The sequence below is a fragment of the Amblyomma mixtum genome, chromosome 3 (genome assembly GCF_055824585.1).
Source record: "Amblyomma mixtum isolate Tamu chromosome 3, ASM5582458v1, whole genome shotgun sequence".
Taxonomy (NCBI): domain Eukaryota; kingdom Metazoa; phylum Arthropoda; class Arachnida; order Ixodida; family Ixodidae; genus Amblyomma; species Amblyomma mixtum.
Genome location: NC_143014.1, coordinates 80294474 through 80316076, shown reverse-complemented (window position 1 = coordinate 80316076; position 21603 = coordinate 80294474). Strand labels below are relative to the sequence as shown.

Here is a 21603-nt window from a genome sequence, read left to right as displayed (position 1 = left end):
AGAAGCGCTGGCAAAAGGCAAAAGCGGAAACTGTACACGAACGATGCACACCAAGAACTCGAGCAACAAGCAACGAGGAAAAAGTAGGGCTAGCAGAATCGAGTTTCAAACAAAAGCAAGCAGAATGATCAAAAGATATGACCAGGGTATTACATCAGAGCACCGTCAACCTTGGCATCGTCCCGCTGCCATTGACGCTACTCTGAGCGAACGCTGTCATAAATTTTTACTAAGCAAGCGCTATACTTTCTAACAAAATGCACACAACTAAAATATTTTAAAAAGGAATCACTGCAATTGTTTTTGAATGCTTTTGAAACACAAAATATGTCCTAATTATTTTCCTCTTCTAGTTGTTTGTCCACTCATTTCATTTTGGCGCTTTAGTTCCACTCATAATTTGATGTCGCTAGCACTTGGTTCTGGACCGCATTCGGGCTCCGGCTTCGCGACCTATTTCAATAGACCTTGCCGGAAGGACCAGAAGCCGAAAGCTCAAACCGGTGCTGACAGTGCTGACCTCTGCAGAATTCACACTTGAATATATTGATAACTAAAACATGCAGTTTAAAATTTAGTGCAATTAGTATACAATATACGACATTTTTAACCTAATTTTAGTGAAATACAATTTTACTTCACTTTTTTCAGTTCTTTTTTGACTTTCGATGCATTGTTACATTGTTGCTAGACCGGACACGTGGTGTCAGCGCGTGCTCCGGCCAATGTTAACCACCAGCGTTCTCCGGCCGCCACCTCCTCCGCCATTTTTAGAAAAACATGTCGGTTTGCGGCGTTAGTGTGCCATGACGCAGACGTTTCTGCCATGGGCGACTCGCGTTTGGTGAGTGCAGTTATTGAACAGGTTTTGTCAAGTGCTTGGCATGGGCACCTTTGAAGCAGCCGGGATTCACTGGCATGGCCAGCGTGGTTATCGACTGCTTTTGCGGTGCCCATGAAACGTCCGAGCTTAGAAACGTTTTAGGCCTACTGCTTAACCCTAAATGTGTGTTCAACGTGCTCTTTTGTGTGTCGATCGTTTGACATACTTTGTTGAAATATGTTGCAGCAGCTTTAGTAGTAAGCCTGAACTGTGCGGAAGGCTGTATGCCTGCATTAGCTTAATTTTTGATGTTTGACATAGCCCACCAACTGATTGATCGGAGTCGACTGCACATGTTGGGGGAGAGTATGAGCAAAGGAATACAAACTCGCCGAAAAAAGGAAGTCCCGCCTTTGTCATCGTGCGACGGCAGGTTTTTGCAGTTGCATTTGCAATCGCGGGTCTGCCTTATGCACAATCAGTTGGACTAGACTTGTGTGAGCGGATGTTTCTGCAGCGCAGCTACTCAACGGATTGAATGGGTATTTGCCTGGTTACCATAGCTGTAATCCATCTCCTCTCGCCGTGGAAGCCGCTACAAGTGGTTTCTAACTGAGGGTGATTCTTCAGATTAGACAGTGTTCATGTCATCTTTAGTCTCCTGAAAATTTCCTATTGAGCCAGCGTTCTGTGCTCACCTTGTCTGCCTCGAAGCAAGTGGGCATTATTCTTTGAAAGACGTGTTTACTTTTGACCGACTTCAGGTTGATAACTTGGGTGTACTGAGCTATGTGTACTTCTTCCATGATTACCCAAGGTAACGTGAGACTGCGAATTCTCGCAAGTAGGGGGAGGAACACATGGTTTGATTGCATAGTACAGTGGACTGCCAACGTTACAAGTAGAACAGGATAGGTATGATTCGGGAGCACGCGTTCATGAAGTGCTAACAAATATCGCTAAAAAATTGGGATCTTGAATGCAGGTGTGGCATATTTGTTTGTATGATACTTAGGGTAATACACGCAGTCATTATCCTTATATTTTCATTTGGCCTCGACCGTGTGCTCATCAAGCATGGCTTCGTAAGCTTCTCTTCGGTGGTCAGCTAATGCTAGCTAAGAGCCAAGTTTTGTGATCTTCCATCACGTGACTTGTCAATATCAGCAATCATACAGGAGAACTAAGAAGACTGTGATGCTTGGAAATCATGCAAAAGCCTACATTAGCTTTAAGAACACAGTGAGTTATCAGTTATGAGGTTTTGCAATTTATTGCTTATATTGATCTAGGCTATGTGTGGTAGTAGCACTGGCATCAGCTGTAAAGCCACCCTCAAAAGTTATGGAAACACAAAAATTGGTTTTTAGGAAAGATGCAGTAACTCTCACTTCTTGGTGCACACTTCAACCGTGCTGTTAGAGAAAGGATGGAGGAGGGAGTGAAAGGAAGAGAGAAAGGTGCTGTAGCGGAGGGCTCCGGAATTATTTCCACCACATGGGGCTTCTAAAGCTTGCACTGGCATTGCAGACTACAAGGGCACCTCATTGAATTTCACCTCCATTGAAACACTGCCATTGGGGCTAGGATTGAACCCACATCCTCGAGCTTGGCAGCAGAGTGCCCAACCACTGAGTGCTGTAGTGGGTGGAATGCACCTCAAGAAATTTAGCTTCTTTACATCTAGAACTAATTTTTCAAGAATTAACGCTGCACTGTGTAATTCACGCACTCTGGATTAAGCTGCATATATTTAAGTTCAGGGTGCCTGTAAATAGGGTGGTAAAATTAATTTTTTCCATTAGAGAACTGCACCCTGTTATTGTTCCGAGTAAAAATTGATTGTCTGGCTCATTCTTGGTACAGTCTTTGTCAGAAGTTTAGAGCCCAGGGGGTTTGCTTCTAAGCCTTGCAGTGGGACTCCTGTAACATTCGTGGCAGTCCTACCCATTGGAGGAGGCAGGACCAGAAATCTTCTTACCTTCAGCGAATTTGGAGCTCTGGAGATGCATTACAAACCAGACAGTGTGCTTCAGAAGCAAACCCCCTGGGCTACAAACTTTTGACAAAGGCTGTACCTTGGCATTTGTGTGGCAGCAAAAGATGCATTTATGGCTGAGAGAATTGAATTTAGAACTTAACCCGCCATCCAATTCAAACTGGTGACATCTACACTGAGGACTGGTTGCCACAGTTTTGAATGGAATTATGGTGTGGCACAGGTTCTAAGGTCTGTGTCAACGTACTTGTGAAATCGGCTGGTGATGGCGACACCTGTACTTTTTTTTTGCATGTTATAGTTTATTGAACTTCCGCTTTCAGTCAGAATGGTCTCTTAGTGATCAGAACACTGTACCCTATCAAGATAGGCCAACTTAATTTTTACTCAGTGTCCCTTTAATATAGCATTGCATAGACTGGACTGAATGTTGCACAGCTGTAAGCTGTCACAATATGGCAGTAAAAATTAGGTGCTAGCCTTGGAACATTCTTATCAGCTGCTGCCACTCTAATGGAGTGGCTTTGTGATAACCTTGGGCTTTAGGCGGCGTCACTGTAGGTACTGCAAAATGAAAGAATCTTTCCTCTACCTTTCGTGTAATGTTTCTCGTGTTGATGATGCCAGTAAACATGGTTCATCACAAATGTTTCATGCTGCTAATAATTGCGTAGAAATCAAATCATTTTTGAACTTTGAATTAAGTAAAGCTAAATGACTGGTGTTACGTGCTCAGTGGCTTTGGCGTTCAGCTGCCTATACCAAAGATTGTGGGTTCAGTTCTGGCCGCAAACGCCTTTGTATGGTGCGATGTCAGTGCACGCTGAAGAACCCTAGGTGGTCCAAATTTAATTGGAACCCTTCTCTGCAGCCTTTCTTCATAGCTCATGTGTCACTACTGGACATTGAACTCCACAGTTTATTTATTTATTATTTTTTTTGCCTCTTGGGAAGGCATGGGCAATATCGATGCACATATCTTTGATATTATCTGTTGATACATTTTGTGTACCAGTATGAGGTATTGCTTGCCAAGAATGAAAATACTGGTATTGAATATGTATTTTTAGAGTATCGTGTATTTTTGTGATACTCAATACTAAAAAAAAAATATGGAGACCTTCTTAACCACATTCTTAAAGAAGAAATTGCGATAGGAGTTTGGTCGCCTGTTACGGTGCCCACAAAGAGTGTATATAAGGTTCTTGCGATTTTGTTGTGAAAACTTTGGCTGGAGCCGGTTCCATTGCCCTTATATAGATTCATGAGTCACCTTCTAGAATGTTCAAGTAGTTTGCATTGGATTATCGTATGGTTTATATTTATCCATCTCAATTCATTTTCTGGGGTGGGCCTTTTTTCGAAATTTTAGGGGGGGGGGGCGGGGGCTACTTTTAAATTATGGGGGTCCTCACATTTTCACATTTGACTGTGCTGATGATGTCAGGACTCTCTCGACCGGTCAGGGAATTTTGTGACAGAAGCCTTCAATTTTTTGAGATGACAACCTAAGTGCTATGGCATTAAAATGTACCACATATTCTGAGGCTGCTGTGAGTTACTTTGGGCCAGCAGCGCTCGCTCAGGTGGTAGCACACTGAGAAAAGTGGGTTGTAGTACAATTAGACGGTGCCCGGGTCGTTGGCGCCATCAGTCTTAATTCTTCATATGTTAATTGTTTGGCAGATAAGGCGACTTGCGGCGGTTTAATTTTTAAGAACCCCAGGTGGTCGAAATTTCTGGTGCCCTTCGCTATGGCGTTCCTCATAGCCTGAGTCGCTTTGAGACGTTAAAACCCCTATAAACCATAAAGCTTCTGCACACTCAGTGACAGAAGGATTGAGAAGACAGACTTACCGTTATGGTAAAAACAACACCCCTTCGTCTCTATTTCAGGTTGGTGTGGTTGCCGTCAGAAATGGAAACCTCTGTCATTATTCTCAGGTGCTCATCCACGTTTGAGTCAATGGGGTCATCAGAGCTGACGGCGTCAAATGCATCAGCTGACATATATCCTTTCCTTTTGAGAAGCAAATGCGATAAGCCATAATTCTCAAGAGGCATTTGTGAAAATTGAGTTTCTTAACTGTACTGCCATGATCGAGTTGACGTGGCTGTATGCTTCATTCTTATCTGTTGATAAAAGGCACCTTTATAAAATCCAACATGTTGTCTGCTCCTCTAGAGAGTTCTTTTTTGTTTGTTTGCTTCTCTGATAGCATGGCTACAGTGCAGTGCTCTTTCGGACTGGTGATTTTAGCAAATGCTGTCACTTGATAGCATTGACTGAAAGTAGCATCTAATCTAAATAACAGATTTAAAATCTTGCTTTCATTAAATTTTTGGCAAATACAATTTTTTGCTGTGGAACCAAGGCAAAAGGTGACATTCATGTCACCTTACTGGGTCTTCTGCGCCACAGTAAATATGTGCAATATTCCATACCCGGTTCTTATTCAAGGTTTTATAAAGTTCATGTTTCTGAGGAGGCAATACGGATCTGTGTTATGTATGCGTTTAAAAATGCTGCAAGGTCCATTTTGTATTGTCGGTATGTAAATTCTGACAGTCAATGGTTGTTGAGGGCTGTAATATTTAGTATTTGGCTTTTTCTAGAGTATCCTGAAGGAGATTCATATCTTGTGATAAATCTTTTTCATGCTTGTTTTGGAATTCGTGCCCCACACCAGCAAGCAGTTATGCACACGTGACTGGAGAGCAGTAAAATATAGTTGCTTTCTCAGGTGTTTTGGTAGAAAGGAGCTCAATTTATTTTCATACCGATGTATCGGAAAGTTATGCTCGTTACGAAGTCTACATGATGTGAATAAAATGCACTGGAACACTCTCCTGTAAACAAGACTGGAATGAGGGTGTGTTGTTTACCCTTATTGGTTTGTTGACAGCTGAAAAGATCATATATTTGGTTTTATTAACTTTTAACTGTAGTTGGTTGGCACTGAACCACCTCGACAGATTATTAAGCCATTGTAAGTTATATGGTGAAAAGAAAGCAGTCTTATAATCAGGGAAGAGTACGTTGGTTGAAGTTCCTGGGATAGTAGTGATGTCATTAATATATAGAAGAAATAATAAAGGCCCTAGTATAAACCCCCGAAGAACATACTTTATGAATTCAGAACCCGAGGCAGCATTATTTATAAGAAACTGCAGACAATTGAACAAATAGCTGCATAATAATAGAAGTGTGATGCCCCTTGTTCTGTAATGTGGTAAATTTTAAAGTATTTGATGTTTATGAGTCAAACGCTTTGTTAAAATCTAATAAAATTGCTATAGTATATAAAGTGCCTTTCTATATTATGTGCTAACTTATCTATAATGCGTAGAAAGGAAGATATGACCTGCTTAGTAAAAAACTTCAAGCAGTTTTAATTTTTGTTGTTTTTGTTCTAGCTTTTAACTCAGAATGTTCAACTTCAGACGTCTGTTAAACACAGTGCTGGGGAAAATACCGTTCAATGGAGCTTTAGCACAGAGCAAAGATAGAGGCAGTCTGTTAAATACTGCAGTAACAAACAAAAAGCATCAGAAAAAGTTTCAAGTTCACGAAGTAGTTCAGGTTTTGATGTAATCATGGCCGTAGTCGATTGCTAAAAGTTTTAGAGAAACCAGCTGCACGCACAGTCGGTCGAACTTACAGAAATTTGTGCAGCCGGAATAGTGAATACACCAAAAATTCCTGAAATCATGGCGAAGTTTCTTAACTTAGCTAATCACATTACCAGCTTTATTAATACGGGCAATTTTTGTGATTTATCCAAATATTGAAGGTACACTATTGAGTATCTGTATCGGAAATCAATTTCAACTCTGTATCTTGTATCACCATTGGAAATGAAATGTTTGTGGTTATAATGTATCGATATTGGAAGATATTTTATTTATTATGCCCAGTCCTACTCAACTTCTCACAGCCTTCGCTCGCCTAGTCTGCCCGCTGATGTCATTGGGGTATGGGGTCTTTGAGGTGTTGCCCGAATCGGTTGCAATTTTAAAAATTTCTAAATTATAGGGTCCATGCAGAGCTTTCAAATTTGACTTGAATGCCCACAAAGACTACCTCTAAGGATATGTTGCACTAGAATATGCCCATCGGAATCATTTCAGGGTCCCTTTTAAAACCAGGTCCTGCTTGCACGAAGCAATGTGGTCAGTCTAGTTTCTTGTCCAACCTTATTCAGTCTAGACCGGAGGTGGGCAGACAGATATATGCATAGAGCCATAACAAAATTTTTTTAGTTAAGAGCTCAGTAATAAGGGTGTGTGGCAATTTTTTTTTATTTTTTGCAACAAAGCTGCTGGTAACAGTGAATCCCATTCGTGCAGTGATTGCTCACTGTGCCTCTCAATTGTGATGCCCTGTTCGTGAAGCAAGCGCCTTAAGTTCGGCTTGCTTTAGAGGCAGAAATGGGGGGGGGGGGGGGGGGGGTATAGATGCCAAAGAGTCGCGAGCTGCACTTGGACCTGCAAGGAGCCAGTTTGGCCACCCCTGGTTTAGACCATCTGCCGAATTTAATGAAAGGAAATGCTCATAACTGGCTCATTGTCTAGATGGGACATCGCGATCGTGCCATGAGGACCACCTAAAAGCTTTAGTTGCCAGCTGGTGTTTTTTTTTTTTTTCTCGCTGCACATTTCAGGTGTCCACTGACAGAGATAGTCATTGTGCTCTTTTCCTTGCCTCAAATCCATCGAAGGGTCTAGGTTGCGAAAAAGTCTAGACTAGTCAGGAAACTTGTTTGTGTAAATTGCTTTGTGCAAATGGGTCCAGGTTCGTAGCTTGGGCCCCCTTGAGATGCAGTGAAGTCTCCTTTTGCTTTTGTAGCTGCTTGTCTTTGTCCCTTGCTTTGTTCCGTCAGTTGTTGATTGGTGCAGAGCTTTGTTTGTGTTGTTTTGCATTAGAAGTTCTGATGTAGTAGAGTGGTTTTGTGCCAGTGTTCCTCAATATTCAGGGTCATGCCTCGTTAATTGGATACTTTGATCCCTGAAAAAAATGTTCATAAAGTTGGTCATCTGTAATAATGAATAAAAAAACTTTTCAGAAAGAAACTATTAGGTGGTTAAGCCATATATGCTGAAACTTCAGTAATTTGAAAGCTAAAATATTTTTTGTTATATGTTTATGAACCTCTAATACTCGCGTGTAGTATGTCGTTTGACAGCTGCTGCAAGTGGTTTTGAATGCAGCACATGCAGCAGTTTTCTTCGCGGCCATTTATACTGTATGGCAAATAGTAAGGCATGTGTCAACCGGACTCCTTGGCACCTTAAAGTATGAAGCCGCAGAATAAATGAAAGGCCATCACTTGGGAATTTTCGCTTTCCCAGTGTGTTTTGCTGGTGCCCTGTAATCAAAATACAGAGAAGGATAAGATCTGGTTAGGGCTGTCGAGATTTTTTTCTCATCGCTGTCCACGATAACTCGACAAAAATACATGGCCCCCAAAGAGCTTTGTACATTTCTCCATTGTTCAGTGAATTTCTACATTAATGAGGCTTAAATACATTAAAAAATTTTTTTCCCTTGAAAAATCTACCATGATTTAGGTAGTCTATAATCGTTCTTCTATAATGTTATTTTGGTTTCGTTTCTCGAATGATGGCTATAACATCGAAGGTCAGTATAGGTCACGTGAGGGATGAGACTGCAATATATAATTACGACATCTTCATTCATTATGATTCCAGCTCTTGAGGCAGGCTGCTTTTAGCGTTTTAGTGAATTAAAAATGAAGCAGCAATTACTTTGTAGTTTTTATCTTGCCTTGCCGTTACTGTACTGACCTTTGACATCATAGCTATCACTTGGCGTTTATAATCAAACAGTGTCGGTATAATATAATGATTCCTTCCCAAATTAGTTCCATTTTTGAATTTACTGGCCTTCACCATTGGTTGAAGCGAGGCCATGCCGTAGGCTTCAACCAGTAACCAAGACCGAACTTGAGGCATGGTGTCACTTCAGGTGAAGAGCAGGAAATTCAAAAATGGCATGAAATTGGTTGGGGAACCATTGTACCACCCTTGGTAAGTCGTAGGCGAATATCACATTGTGATCCATGTATATGAATGCCTTACGCATCATTACAAAGAAAATATGAAACCTTGGCTACAGTATATTACATAGCTGCCAACTCTTCGAATTTTCCGTAAAATGTCATTTTGGCCCCTATTACGATTTTACGAATCTTTCCGTAGTTTTATGGAAAATATATTTTATTTGTGAAAAACATTTGAAATTTTGTAAATAAAGCCACACCGTTGCCGGTGGTACCTTTCGCCACCATGAGAGAGGAATATGTACCATCTGTGAAATTAGCAGCAGCAGTTGGATCACTGTGTGCTTAATGCGACCCAGCTAAATAAAACGTTTATTCCTACTCCTCAACCGCCATTAATTCGGATAATCTGGATTGCCGCCAGAGCCCCACGGGACACCTGTGTAAAGGCTATGGCCTCAGGAGCTCGTTTATTCGGACGGCTCCCGAAGGGGTGCCGTGTCGAGGTATGACGTGCTGGACAAACCGATCGGCCAAAAATTCGTTTCCAGGCCTGAACTGCGCATTACTTCTGGCGCCCCTGCGCCGGAAGTAATGCGCACAACTACAGGTGTTTTGGTCATCTGTAGGCCCACAGCGATAGGCCAGTAGAGAGAGTGGCCACATAGTTTCGTTTTCAGAGCTTCGCTGCCGGCCCGAAGCGGCAGTGCCTATCGCCTGCGCCCATCAGTTAGCCAGCTGAGCTACACACCATTTAGAACGACGATTGCATTGTCGCTGAATTTGTTTGTTTGTTGGAGGAGTCTTAATTGCCACTCTGGCAACACTCTGAAACCAATGCGTGCTCTTGACTCCGTCTACATGATACATCCATTCTTCCAGCACGTCGAAATTCTGTGCTCGTCACGTGCTTTTTGCCATTTGTGTGTTTCCTCGCGTGCAACGTTACGTGTGAAGAAGCTACAACATATGTCATGCACCGAAAAAAGCAGCGCAACTTGACAGTTAAAAAAAAAAATTTGCTGGCTTTGTCCCCGCGGTTGCGAAGGTGTTACGAGTTTGAAAGCCTTCAGGTTGAAAGGTGTGGTACTGTGCAAGGCAGACGCTGTTATAGGCAAGCTTACATATAGCTGTTCCCTTTGTCTTGGGGTTTTATCTTTTTTTATCAAGGGAGAGTTAATTGGGCGCTATGGAGTTCAAATTCAGTGAAAAATCGGGTCATTAAAAAAAGTTCATATTTCTCTTTTTCTCTCTCTAGCAAGCAATTCACACAATTAGGTCTCAATCTTGTACGGAACATATATTCTTTATTTTTTATTCGTTTTCGCTAATATTAGAAGGGTCTGTGCAGGCACAAATGGCAACTGCCAGTGGCAGTAGCCAGTGACAGATAGTCCACCTGCTCATGTGGCTACGATCAAACTTGGTATAGTAGCGATACGCACTTAGTATACTACCTCAGATATGATACTTAGTATGCCACCTTGGATATAGCGAACTCAAAGGGACCCTGAAATAATTAAGATGGGTATATTCTAGTGCAGCAGATCTGTAGGGGTGGTGTGAAGCCATGAAGCCATCTCAGGCTAAATCATGTTCGGCCATCTGTGCATCAACAACACGTTGCTACAAATCCGCATGCTTCTGATCACGCAGATGTTCAACAGTGTTGTCAGTGTCATTCGTTAATTGTCCCATAAAGCATGCTTTACAGAAGCTATTTCTGATGCACTCCATGGTCAGTCTCATCCAGATGGCCTTAATCATTTTCACAGCAGCGAACAAAATATCCGAACCGGAGCATTGTTATCTGGTGTATGAATTGCTATCAGCATGAGCACGGATGATGCTCCTATGATAGGACACCTGGAGCACGTGAATGACAGCCGTGTCCGGTGTCTGGATCTTGCACTTGGCATCTGTCGACGAGAAGAGTGTTATCACCACAGCTATAGAAGGCAACACATGGCGCTGCAACATTATCACGCACGAGTTGGTGCACATATTCTTTTCGCTATGTCATGGCCGAGCTCAACAAGCCACTCGGCTAGCAAATCGTGCACAATACCCATTACGCCATTGAACGTTATGCTTGGTTGCATGCTCGTCGCATGAGAACAAAAAGTCAGGCATTATGCAGTCCTTTGTGTTTGGCTTGTAGCGCTGGAAAACTTAGATTCGAAAGCATCGTAGCGTACGAGACTTGTCAATGTTACCAGTCGCTGGCTTTCACCAGTGAAGGTATGGCCTTTCAAGGAATCCGCTTCGACAGCAGCATTTGGAAAAAATTTTCAGCTTTGTCGGCAATGTCTTCCCTATTTTTACTACGTTTTTGGGTCCCCTCATACTTTTCAGAGGAGGGTGTCACAGGCGCCCGGAGACACACTTCCATCTGCGCACTTATGGGAAGCTTAAGTTTTCGACTGCGGAGCCTCGCTTGTGATGCCTCCTCATTCTAGCCCCGCGGTTGTTTGTTGTATCTGAGACACAGTCCCATTGCCCTAATGCATATCTTGACGGTAGCACCACCCTTGTTCGTAATAAGGGAGCGCTTATTAGAACTGCAGCTGTTATAAGTGGGCTCGACTGTATTGAGCTCTAACACCTGTATGATGTCGCTTAGCTGTACAGTCTGCTTGCACTGACTACACCATCCTATCTTTCATAGTGTTTAAAATAAAATTCGGCAAACATAAAAAAGAATTGCCCAGTAGATCACTTCAGACAGCTAAGCTTCGGGTGTGTAGCTGCTGGTGGCAATTTCTTATGCAGTGCAGACATTGTCACTAGCTTAAAGTAGCCATTCCACTCCGTATTCAAATGTCGGCTTTCTGTTAATGACTTGAGCAGCTCATGATGTTCTTGCTTGTTCCCATCTAAGAAATTGCTCTGTCTAGCTGCTGCTGAGCTGTTAAAAGTGGATGGTTCAAAGAGTTGAAGGATTTTGAGCGAGTGTGCTTGGTGACCAGTCTTATAGGTTGCTGCCAAGGGTACTAACATTCCATAGTCCTTAAAAGCAGATGGTGCATGGCATGCGCAGGAGCAATAGTGCCTTTAATGTGCTCCCTCTCTCTCTTTCAACCCCCTCCCCTTTTCTTTATAGAGTTATGAATTCTTCAACTGGGCCGACATACCACACAAAGACAAGGAAATACTACACGAGGCCCTTAGAAATGGAAGCGACTGCGTAGAGGTGAGTTGTGCACTCGAACTATTCTGTGTGCTAACTTTGATATATTGCAAAAACGGTTGATTTCTTGATGATATTATGTAAACTACACCATTTCATTTAGTGTTATTATTGCTCTGAAGTTCGATAGATTTGTGTCATATCTTGAAATGTTCTGTGTAAATGACCACCCACTCAGAATTGTTTAGAATTGCTAACTGGGCAAAAATTCTCACTTCAAGGAGCCTTGAATCACTTTTTGAGTATTGCAAGTTAATACATTCCATAGGTAGTTTGTCTCATTGAACATCTCTGCCAGTTTTCTTTTTTTTTTTTTGGACAAGTTGTTTCAAGGCATGAAAAGCCATGAATCTAGCATAAAAGGGTTCTTGTACAGCTCCCGCCCTCACCGTTCGGACACGTTCATACATGGCATTCTCGCTAATACAGAGGACGTACTACGTCCACTGCTATGGACGAGGGTGGCGCTGGTGAACGATTTCAGTGTTCGGTTACACTATACTCCATTTCATACATAGCAGGCAACGCTGCTAAAGGTGCAAAAGTAGTCCGCTGCAAAAAACAAGCAAAATGTATCCGTCCACCTCACTTCGTGGCTGAGTGGTACGAAGCGCGCGCCTGTCTACTCATTTGATAAGGGGCTAAGGTTCGACTCCCAGCTTGGCTGGTTTTTTTTTTTTTTTTTTTTTTTTTGCATTTATTTTTCTATTTTTCTTAAAAGAATCATTAGGTACAAAGTCGAAACTGTCAAACTCTAATGCCTACTTTGAAAAACACAGCGCAGTTTACTTGTTTTGAAGGGAAAAGGCAGTGTAGTGTATTGGCGATGGACGTGATTGTGAAGTGCCGTTCTCGGGCGTTCAGTGACTTTTCGGCATGCGGCACACAATGAATCATTAATTGTGTGGTAATAGAATTCAGTACGGCGTCGATTATTCGGAGCAGCCTCAGTTAGCGGCAACTCGGCATGGATCGGTGTACTCAGCGGCTTTAAAGTGAGCAGCGTCTGATTCGGAAGGTCTCCTCTTTGAGCTGTTGTCACAAGAAAAATTCTTTGAAGTGCTTCCATTTGTAGTAAAGTTTTGCATTCGATGTCGGATTCGGTGTGTTATGGGTGTGAGCTAGTGCGGGGAGATGGGGATTGTTGAAAGCTGTGCATTTGGGCCCTGAGCAGAGATTCTGCTGCGCAGGCCATCGAATGCAACAAGTGGTGTCGTATATTAGCGCACTTGCCGTTGCAGTTGACATTGTTATTGTGAGAAGCTGACAATGAGGTTCCGTGGTTCATGAAGAGGGCGTGCAAAAGCAGCCGAAAGCAGACAACATGACCGGCCGGCCTAGCTGCGAAAACGTGATACAGGAGGGGCCAGAGAGAAACCAAAAAACTAAGGCACTCTGTTTCGAATAACATAAAAGAAAAAGCAATCTTTTTTGCAAAATAAAACACTTTTATCATTGTACTGCAATATCGACCAACATTTGTTTAATTTTAAGTTCATTACTAATTTTACTTTTGGCACACTACATTACGATACGGATGAGGAGCGCGAGCAGGCGCCACAGCCTTGGCTGCGTTGACTGCTATGTATGAAACGGAGTATACATGTAAATACCCCTGAAAGCAGAAGATTGGACAGCTGTCGGCATAGCTCAATTGGTAGAGCACCGGACACGAAATTTGGTGGTCGTGGGTTCTGATCCCACCGGCGGCATGTGGTTGTTTTTCTTCTGCTTTTATTAATCTCCCATTAATGAAAATCAAAAATTTAAAAAAAGATATCCCCTATGCTCTTTGGCTAGGTGACTGTTGGCTACTGTCATGTATGTTGTAACGAGCACCTGTTTCCTGCCTGCTGATGAATTTTCTTATGTTATTTTATACGAGGGTCATCCCAAAATTAAGGTCTCCACTTCTTTTATAAATCGGAAGAAACGTTTCTTTTAAGCAATTTGCAAATCACTTAAAAGGCAGACCATTCTTCTACTTTTTCACATAATCGCCGTTGCGGTCTATGCATTTTTGCAGACGCTGGGGCAGTTTTTGTATGCCCATATCACACTAGCTCGCCGCCATGCCGTTGAGGAAGCGTTTGACCGCATCTTTCACTTCGTCGTCGTCGGTGAAGCGCCTTCCAGCGAGATGTTCTCTTAGCTTTGGAAACAAGTGGTAGTCACTTGGTGCCAAGTCCTGACTGTAGGGTGGGTGGCTGATGACGTCCTATCCAAACTGCTGCAGGAGAGCGACGGTTTGGCAGGCAACGTGGGGGCGAGCGTTGTCGGGGAGAAGACTCACGCCCTTGCTCAGGATCCCTCTTCTGGGATTTTGAATTGCCCATCTGAGTTTCTTAAGGGTTCACAATATCTGTCTGCGTTTACTGTGGTGCCAGGAGGCATGAAGTCTACCAACAATACCCCTTTTTGATCCCAAAACACGGTTGCCATGACTTTGCCGGCAGATTGTGTTCACTTGAATTTTCGCCGCTTTGGCGAAGAGGAGTGCGGCCACTCACGTGATTCTTGTTTGAACTCAGGTGTCAAGTGGAATGCCCAGGTTTCGTCACCCGTAACACTGGAATTCAAAAAGGACTCCTTTTCATCTCCATAACGCCGAAGAAATTCGCGGGAGGAGTCAACGCGTTGCCGTTGGTGGTCGTCTGTGAGCATTCGCGGAACCCACCTTGCGCACAGCTTCCGATATTTCAACTTTGCTGTCAAAATCTTGTGAATAGTTCTTCTAGAAGCGCCAGGAACCATAATGCAGAGTTCATAGTGTGTGATCCTCCGATCTTGCCGAATCATTTCTTCGACCTTCGCGAATGTCTTATCAGAAATTGACGGTCTGCCGCTTCTTCCTTCGTCGTGAATTTCAGTGCGACCAGCTGCGAACTTCCTGCACCACTTGCGGACGTTTTTAACATCCATGCACGACTCTCCGTACACTTCCCTAAACTGGCGATGAATTTCGATTGGGGAATGCCTTTTGCATTCAAAAATCGAATAACTGCACAAATTTCGCACCTGGCGGTAGCGACAAACGGGAGCTCCATTTCAAATGGCTGCCGTGCCAAGATTGACAGTCGCTTTCGCGTTGAGTCATGGCTTGTTCGGAAGACGGGGAACAATGAACACAGCAGTGTGGCGAGAAGCCACGGAAATAGTTTCCCTGCGGCCGCAGCCCTTTGGAGACCTTACTTTTGGGATTACCCTCGTAGTTATATACCAGTTACCCTGCTAAAAGTAACCAAGCTTTTAAAAGGGCTAAGTGCCGCAGTCTAGTGAAACCAACTGAAGGCTTTTGAGAGTGACGTGGTGTAGGCCCCTATATATTTTTTTCGTTACTCAGTTTTTTTAGCTACTCACGCGAAACAAGCTATCAGACAGGCAAACGGACGAATATAGGACGCACATGCACCCAATCATCGGCCATCACAGCCTCGACACGGCCACTGCGCTGCCTAGTGGCGCAGAGGAAGCTTGAAAACGCCGCTCCGGCATCCCGCAAAATTTTGTCCCCGATGGTACATGCAGCAGAGAACCCGCAATCGTGAGCAAAAGTTTTAGAGTCCTTTCCACTAACATTTTCATGCTCACGCCCTCCTCCGCCATATGTTGCTGCATAATTCTATTCAGAAGTGTCTGATGGTTATTCTTTTAGGCGCTGTGCAGCAACTGTGACCGCGGCCAGTCAGTAGTGTCGCTCCAGCAGGTCAGGCAGCTCTGCCCCCTGTGGAATTCCTGCGGGGGGGCTGGCGGAGGAGCGCCGACCCTTGCAAAAAGTGATGGGAGGAGAGGGAAAGGCTCTAACATTCTGAAATTTGAATTTTGTTTAACTCTGCTTCTAACAAAACACATTGAAAAATTCTTGCCGGAGGATATTCGTGAAGCGGCATCCTTTAACATCCCAGAAATCCCGCACTTTTATTGAAAGCCCCTTTAACGCTGACAGCCAGGAACTGAGAGCACATATGACTGTTACTGCATGAACTGCTGGCTGAAGCAGGGAAGACTGCTCACGATGCGCATAGGAGGGTGGGGAGAGGGGATCGTTTGTGGTGGCCAAGCAAACGATCTCCTCCCCGCCGTTAAAGCCTAAGTCACTCATCGCACCATCTCGAAGGTATGAGGGAATGGATCACCCATGTGAATACCACTTTAATATATACTGCATCTACATCTAATGATTGCTGCTTTACTTCTCGCGTGATATACAAATAACTTCAGGAATCCTTCAGGAAATTGAAAGAGCCCGAGGCTATTGTCCTTTTCCATCCAGTTAAAACACCCGTGTTTGCGACAAATGTGGCGCCATTCTGGTTTCTATACCACATTGCTGATTTTGTGGCACCGTGAACTTCTGTCTCTGCTCTCGAATCTGTTCGCTGCATAATTCCTCAACATTGGTAGATGCTCCGTTTAGAAAAAAAGCCACTGTGGCATGTTGTTTGGTGTTTCATAGTTCGTAGACTGCGCTTTCTCCACTTGTCGCATTTCTGCAAACATGGCGTTGTTAGCAGAGGAACTCCTGCTATTAGTGTTCTTGCTAACACTGAGTAGATAACAAGCAGATGGTACGGCATACAGGAACATGTTAAGATCTGTGTGCTCTGCTGATTGGTTGTGGAGGTCTGTAGGTTATACAGTGCTGCGAGAGAAGTGTTGTGTATTACCTGATGTTTCAGCGAATACTTCCAAAAATTAATTGAAGGACTATATACACCCCTTTTTTTTTCCCCTTCAAATAGTGCACTAGACATTAATCCACATGGGTCACCCCATGGTATTGGCCTACAACTGCTAAAAAATATATAATTGAAGTGCTTGGCTTAATCGGGGTGAAATGCTTGGAAAATGGGTCTCTGACCCCACCTTGATCAAACGAAAACACCTTGTGCCATGGCGCTCTTTGGCCACAGATGCCCTTGCTCCTTAAAAATTCACTATTATCATCATCATGAGGAGTAATGAAGTTGTTCCAGCTGTAGCTGTTCTCTGGGGTCTGTTACTTTGGTGGGCCTTGCGGAGCTTCATGATATTTTGCTGCTCATTGCTTTTGTTTGTGCACAAAGTACTTGGCAGCCTGTTCTAGGCAAGGCAGAGTTTCTCAAGCTTTGCGCTTGGTTTTGTGAGCTCTGTCGTGCCCAGATGCTGTGGCCTTCACTGTTTGTGTTTGTGAACCAACATGACGACCGGTCTTTTCCACTTGTGGCACAAGAGCGTGAGGTGGGAAGCTTGAAACTTGGAGATGCTCCGTTTCCGGTCAGTGGGCTCGTTACCTTTGGACTGTGGCAGGTCCTTGGCAGCTGATCAGTCATCGGAAGTCGCCACATGTCGTACACGTTTCGGCTGGCACCATCTTGAGTATAGTCCGTGAGAAGGCTCCTTGAGGTACCAGGGTTTTTGATCCAGTCAAGTAAGACCCGTTGTGCTTTCCTGGGATTTGACGAACTGGTTTGTCACACTCGATGGCATTGTTTAGAGAGCATGCCATTGTAGTGATGCTAGTGGGTCCGCTCCCTTTCTTTGCGTTGTTGTCTGTTACTGAGTCATTGGGGTAGGGTGCTTCTTATCGTGGTTAGGTCCTCTACAATGTTGATAGGGATCTCTGCGCTGAAGTGACATGTTCATTTCCACTTCCATATTATCGGTCAGGTGCGAGCGGCAGATCAAAAAATCTCTTATCTCTTGTGGGTGAGAAATAGAGAGATAAAGCTTTTTGGGCTTACTGAGTTGGAGCTGGTGACCTTCGACGACGTCTCCAAAAAATAGCCAAGGGAGTTTCTGAGCTCCTAGGGGCCATGTGTAGATCTTGCACAAGTTGTGGAGTCGGTTTGATGGGACTGCATTGCTTAGTAAAGATATCCAGCTGTTCCAGATGAGCTACTGGAAGCTCTAGCTTCGTCCCTGGTTTCGGCATGAAGGAAGTATTGCAGAGCATGGAGAGGGACGGAACCAGTGTCTGGCCTTAGCCACTCCTAGAACCGAAGTGGCTCGTGCCCATGCATGTTGGTGCTGGCTTAAAGGTGCACTGAAGAGGAATCTGAACTCATCTTTTTGCCGCGGGAACTCAATCTACACGTTCCGAGCATTCTTAGAAACTGCGATTTATTGCCCTGTGTGGCCGATTTCCCTAATTAAATCGAATTAACGCCCGGCTCCCGCCTTTTTTTTTTTTAATTCTCTCTCGTACGGTGGGCGGAGTCGACCAACGCGGGGAGTGCCTTTCACCCAGTCCCGTGGCGGCTTGCCGCTCTGCCATCGGCGGAGTAATACGTAGTAGTCCGTAGAAGCAAATAGTCCGCGCGTATTTTTATTTCTGCGGGCTTATTTTACAGTTATATTATCTGCAAATGAAAGTATTTATTCGCGGAAACCAAAAAAAAAATGAAGCGAAAGCAAAGCCTCCACGGAGCTGGCTGAAAGGCACTCCCCACGTTGGTCGACTCGCCCACCGTATGAGGGAGAATTAAAAAAAAAAAGGCGGGAGCCGGGCGTTAATTCGATTTAATCAGGGAAATCAGCCACACAGGGCAATAAGTCGCAGTTTCTAAGAATGCTAGGAACGTGTAGGTCGAGTTCCCGCGGCAAAAAGACGAGTTCAGATTCCTCTTCAGTGCACCTTTAAGACAAGGCAGCTGTTTGTCTTTATTTTTAACATAATTTATAATTTTATTTCTGCTTGATGCAGTTTTGGTTTCATCGACTGAACGATGGCTGTGACGCGCTAGAAGTGCTAAGGTCACGGGACGTAAGAAAAGTCAAATAAAGCTGCTGGATCATCGTTTGTTGTCATTATGGCTCTTGAAGCAGGCAGGCCTAAACGTTGTAGTGAATTAAAACTGTGTTGTTGATTATATTACAGGTTTTTTTTTTTTTTTTTTTTTTTCATGCGTCACGTGACTTGCTGCCCAGTACATCACAGCCATTGGTCAGTTGATGAAACCGAACAGCATCAAGAAGAAATTCAATTATGAATTATTTAGTGGTTGTAAGCGAATACCACCCTGTGAACTTGTTCTCTGGCGTCTGACACATCATTTAAAGAAAAGCAAACATGACACTAAAATTAGATATGTATAGTCCTTTAAAAATATTAACAAAGTTGACTATGAGTAGATTATCAATGGACATGCATTTCTGCATGCTGATTCCAAATATGCTCTTTAATGTCATGTAAAGCAAGTTCTTGTACGTTGATGGTATGTTCTGTAAACTTTTTTGTTTAGAAATTCTAAGTATTTTGCTCTAACTTGCGAAAATACATGCTGTTGCCTTTATTGACATCAAGGAATGCATAAAGGTAAAATTATCATTCTGCCTATCTTTGAATTTAAGTTATAAGGTTTTGAAGTGGCAACTTCAGATCTCTAACTCAATATTTTTGATAAGCAGGGTAATTTTTCTCTGATTGCATTGCAGTTCCCCGCAGCAAAATTCCTTGAAAGTTCTAGTAAAAAAGCTTGCAAACATATTGCGTGGCTGGACAAGAACTTGCTTTACATGACATCGGCATTTTTAGAATCTGCACACAAAAATGCGTGTTCCTTGAAGATTTCGTAATTGTGACCTTAGTAATAAAAATTTTTTTCTTAGTTCCTTGCTCCTCCCTAAGTAGTTATTCGGGCTGGCATCTTATTGTTTGGTTTTTTTTTTTGTCGATTTTGCGCATCCAAGAAAAATAATTTTTTGAATGTTGGATTAGTGATTACAGGTTTTGAATTTCTTATATTTTGGGTGGTCTTGTGGGCCTTTTAATCTTCTTTTTTTCCTAGTTTTCAGCTGGTGCCTTCTTTATTGCCTAAATATTATTTGTGAACTGCTCTATTATGTCCCACAAGCAAGCTACCTGTGGATAGCAGCATGCTATACTTTGCTACTTTCGTTCGGCAGCTGCCTTGGCAAGATGAACCAGAGTGCTTGGAGACCGAACGTGCAGAGCCCCCTGACCAATGTGAGACACTTTTTCTTGTAGGCTTGGATGTGCTAGTGAGCCATGCTCCTCATGTGTTGATTAATCATTGCAGCAGGGATTTTGGGCTGTGCTGGTGCCTTGGACCCAGAGGCAGCACTGGGCAACCCATTACAGGAGACATTTGATATCCAGTCGGCTTACATGCGGCCTCAGCACATATATCCACCTGCCCAGTATTCACCGGGCCACCATCATCCATCTGTAATCAGCCAGGAAGTGAGTCTGCGCTAAAGCACGTAGTTTTATTGATTCGTAATGTCCTGAAGATTGCAGCATTTGTAGTGTGTTAATACAGGTAAACCTCAGTGTAATGAACCTCCATGAAGCAAATTCCTTGGTTTTGAAAGGCTTCTTAGTTATCAGTGTTACCCATTGAAGCGCATGTACTTGTTAACTCCATGTAAAGGTGTTGTGGCTAGGTGCCTCCTAATTCCCTTGCCTCCCCCGCTTTTTCCATTGTCACATTTAACAGCATCATGCGAGCCACAGTGGAGATGGTGGTGGCTGCTACCGCAACCGTGTTATCAGACAGTTGCAAAATGTTGCTCTGTGTTTACAACTTCAAGTAACGGGGGTTTACTGTGAACATTTACTAGGTGATTTCACCTATGTTTATTTCTCATCTTCGTTACAATTCTGCATTTTCCTTTCAAGTCTTCACATGAAAGCTTCATGTAATGAAATATCGCAGAACTTTCCCAATTTCATTATATCCGGGTTTACAAACCATTTTGTCATGCTGTGGTGAAATTGTGTTTTCACTGTGTTATCTTTATGAAAGCATTGGCGAAAGCATGCTATATACCAGGTGTTTGAGCAAAGACTTAAGCCATTTTTTTTAAAAAAAGGCTTTTGGGGGTTAAAATGTGGCTTTTGTGGCATAGTATTACCAGTGTTGGTCGACGCTGGAAAGCCAGTGAATTGTTTTTAGTAAGCTGGTGAACTAATTTCTGGTAATCAACTTTTTGAGTATCATAGCTAGGCAACTGGTTGCAATTATAGATTTGTAGCCGGTCTTTAGTAATAGCCATATCAGATTTTAGAATTTCGAAAACGCTATTATCCTCAGCGCTGTTTGGCTACATCGTGCCTAAATACATGTGCTTTCGAAAAGCATGCAGGCAAAGCAACCTTTCCAGTGCACGCAACTAGGTCATAAAAGCGAAATTTTGTCGAGCCACAACGCCAAGGGTAATCACGTTTTCAAAATTCTAGAAACTGATTACTAACGACCGGCTACAAATCTTAATAAAGTTAATTATTAAAAAATTAGTTAACCAGCTTATATTTAAGATGATTCACCGGTTTTCTGGTGTCCGCCAACACTGGTAATACTATGCTGAAAAAGCCATATTTTTACCTTTAAAAAAAAGACATTTTTGAGAATGTCTTAGTCTTCCCTGAAACACCTGAAAACCATCATCTTTATTTTGAACCTCTCTCTCTGGCTCTCTCTGGCTTCCTCTGGCTTTCTCTGACATTTCCTCTGAAAAAAAAAAGGAAAAAAAATGTCACATAGAGGAAGCCCTCATAAAAGGCGAACTTTGGTGTTTTCTCGGCCTCTTCTGATTTTACTGAAACTTTCCCGGTACACTCTCC

The 21603-nt window shown here is 43.1% G+C and overlaps 1 protein-coding gene across 7 annotated transcripts in view; it reads left to right on the top strand.

The window, feature by feature from the left end:
• The first annotated feature begins 706 nt into the window (after positions 1-706).
• Positions 707-21603, top strand: part of Usp10 (ubiquitin specific protease 10) — a 47400-nt gene continuing 26503 nt past the window's right edge. For 2 of the 7 annotated variants that reach the window (XM_089579894.1, XM_089579890.1), the window contains exons 1-4: positions 707-844; positions 11949-12038; positions 19923-19983; positions 20057-20220. In XM_089579894.1, the coding sequence (XP_089436020.1) occupies positions 827-844; positions 11949-12038; positions 19923-19983; positions 20057-20220 (333 nt within the window). In that variant the 5' untranslated portion in view covers positions 707-826. Of the gene's footprint in view, positions 845-4718; positions 4767-4813; positions 5696-11948; positions 12039-19922; positions 19984-20056; positions 20221-21603 lie in introns of those variants that run through there. The other 5 variants (XM_089579889.1, XM_089579888.1, XM_089579893.1 and 2 more) reach the window with 5 other exon arrangements.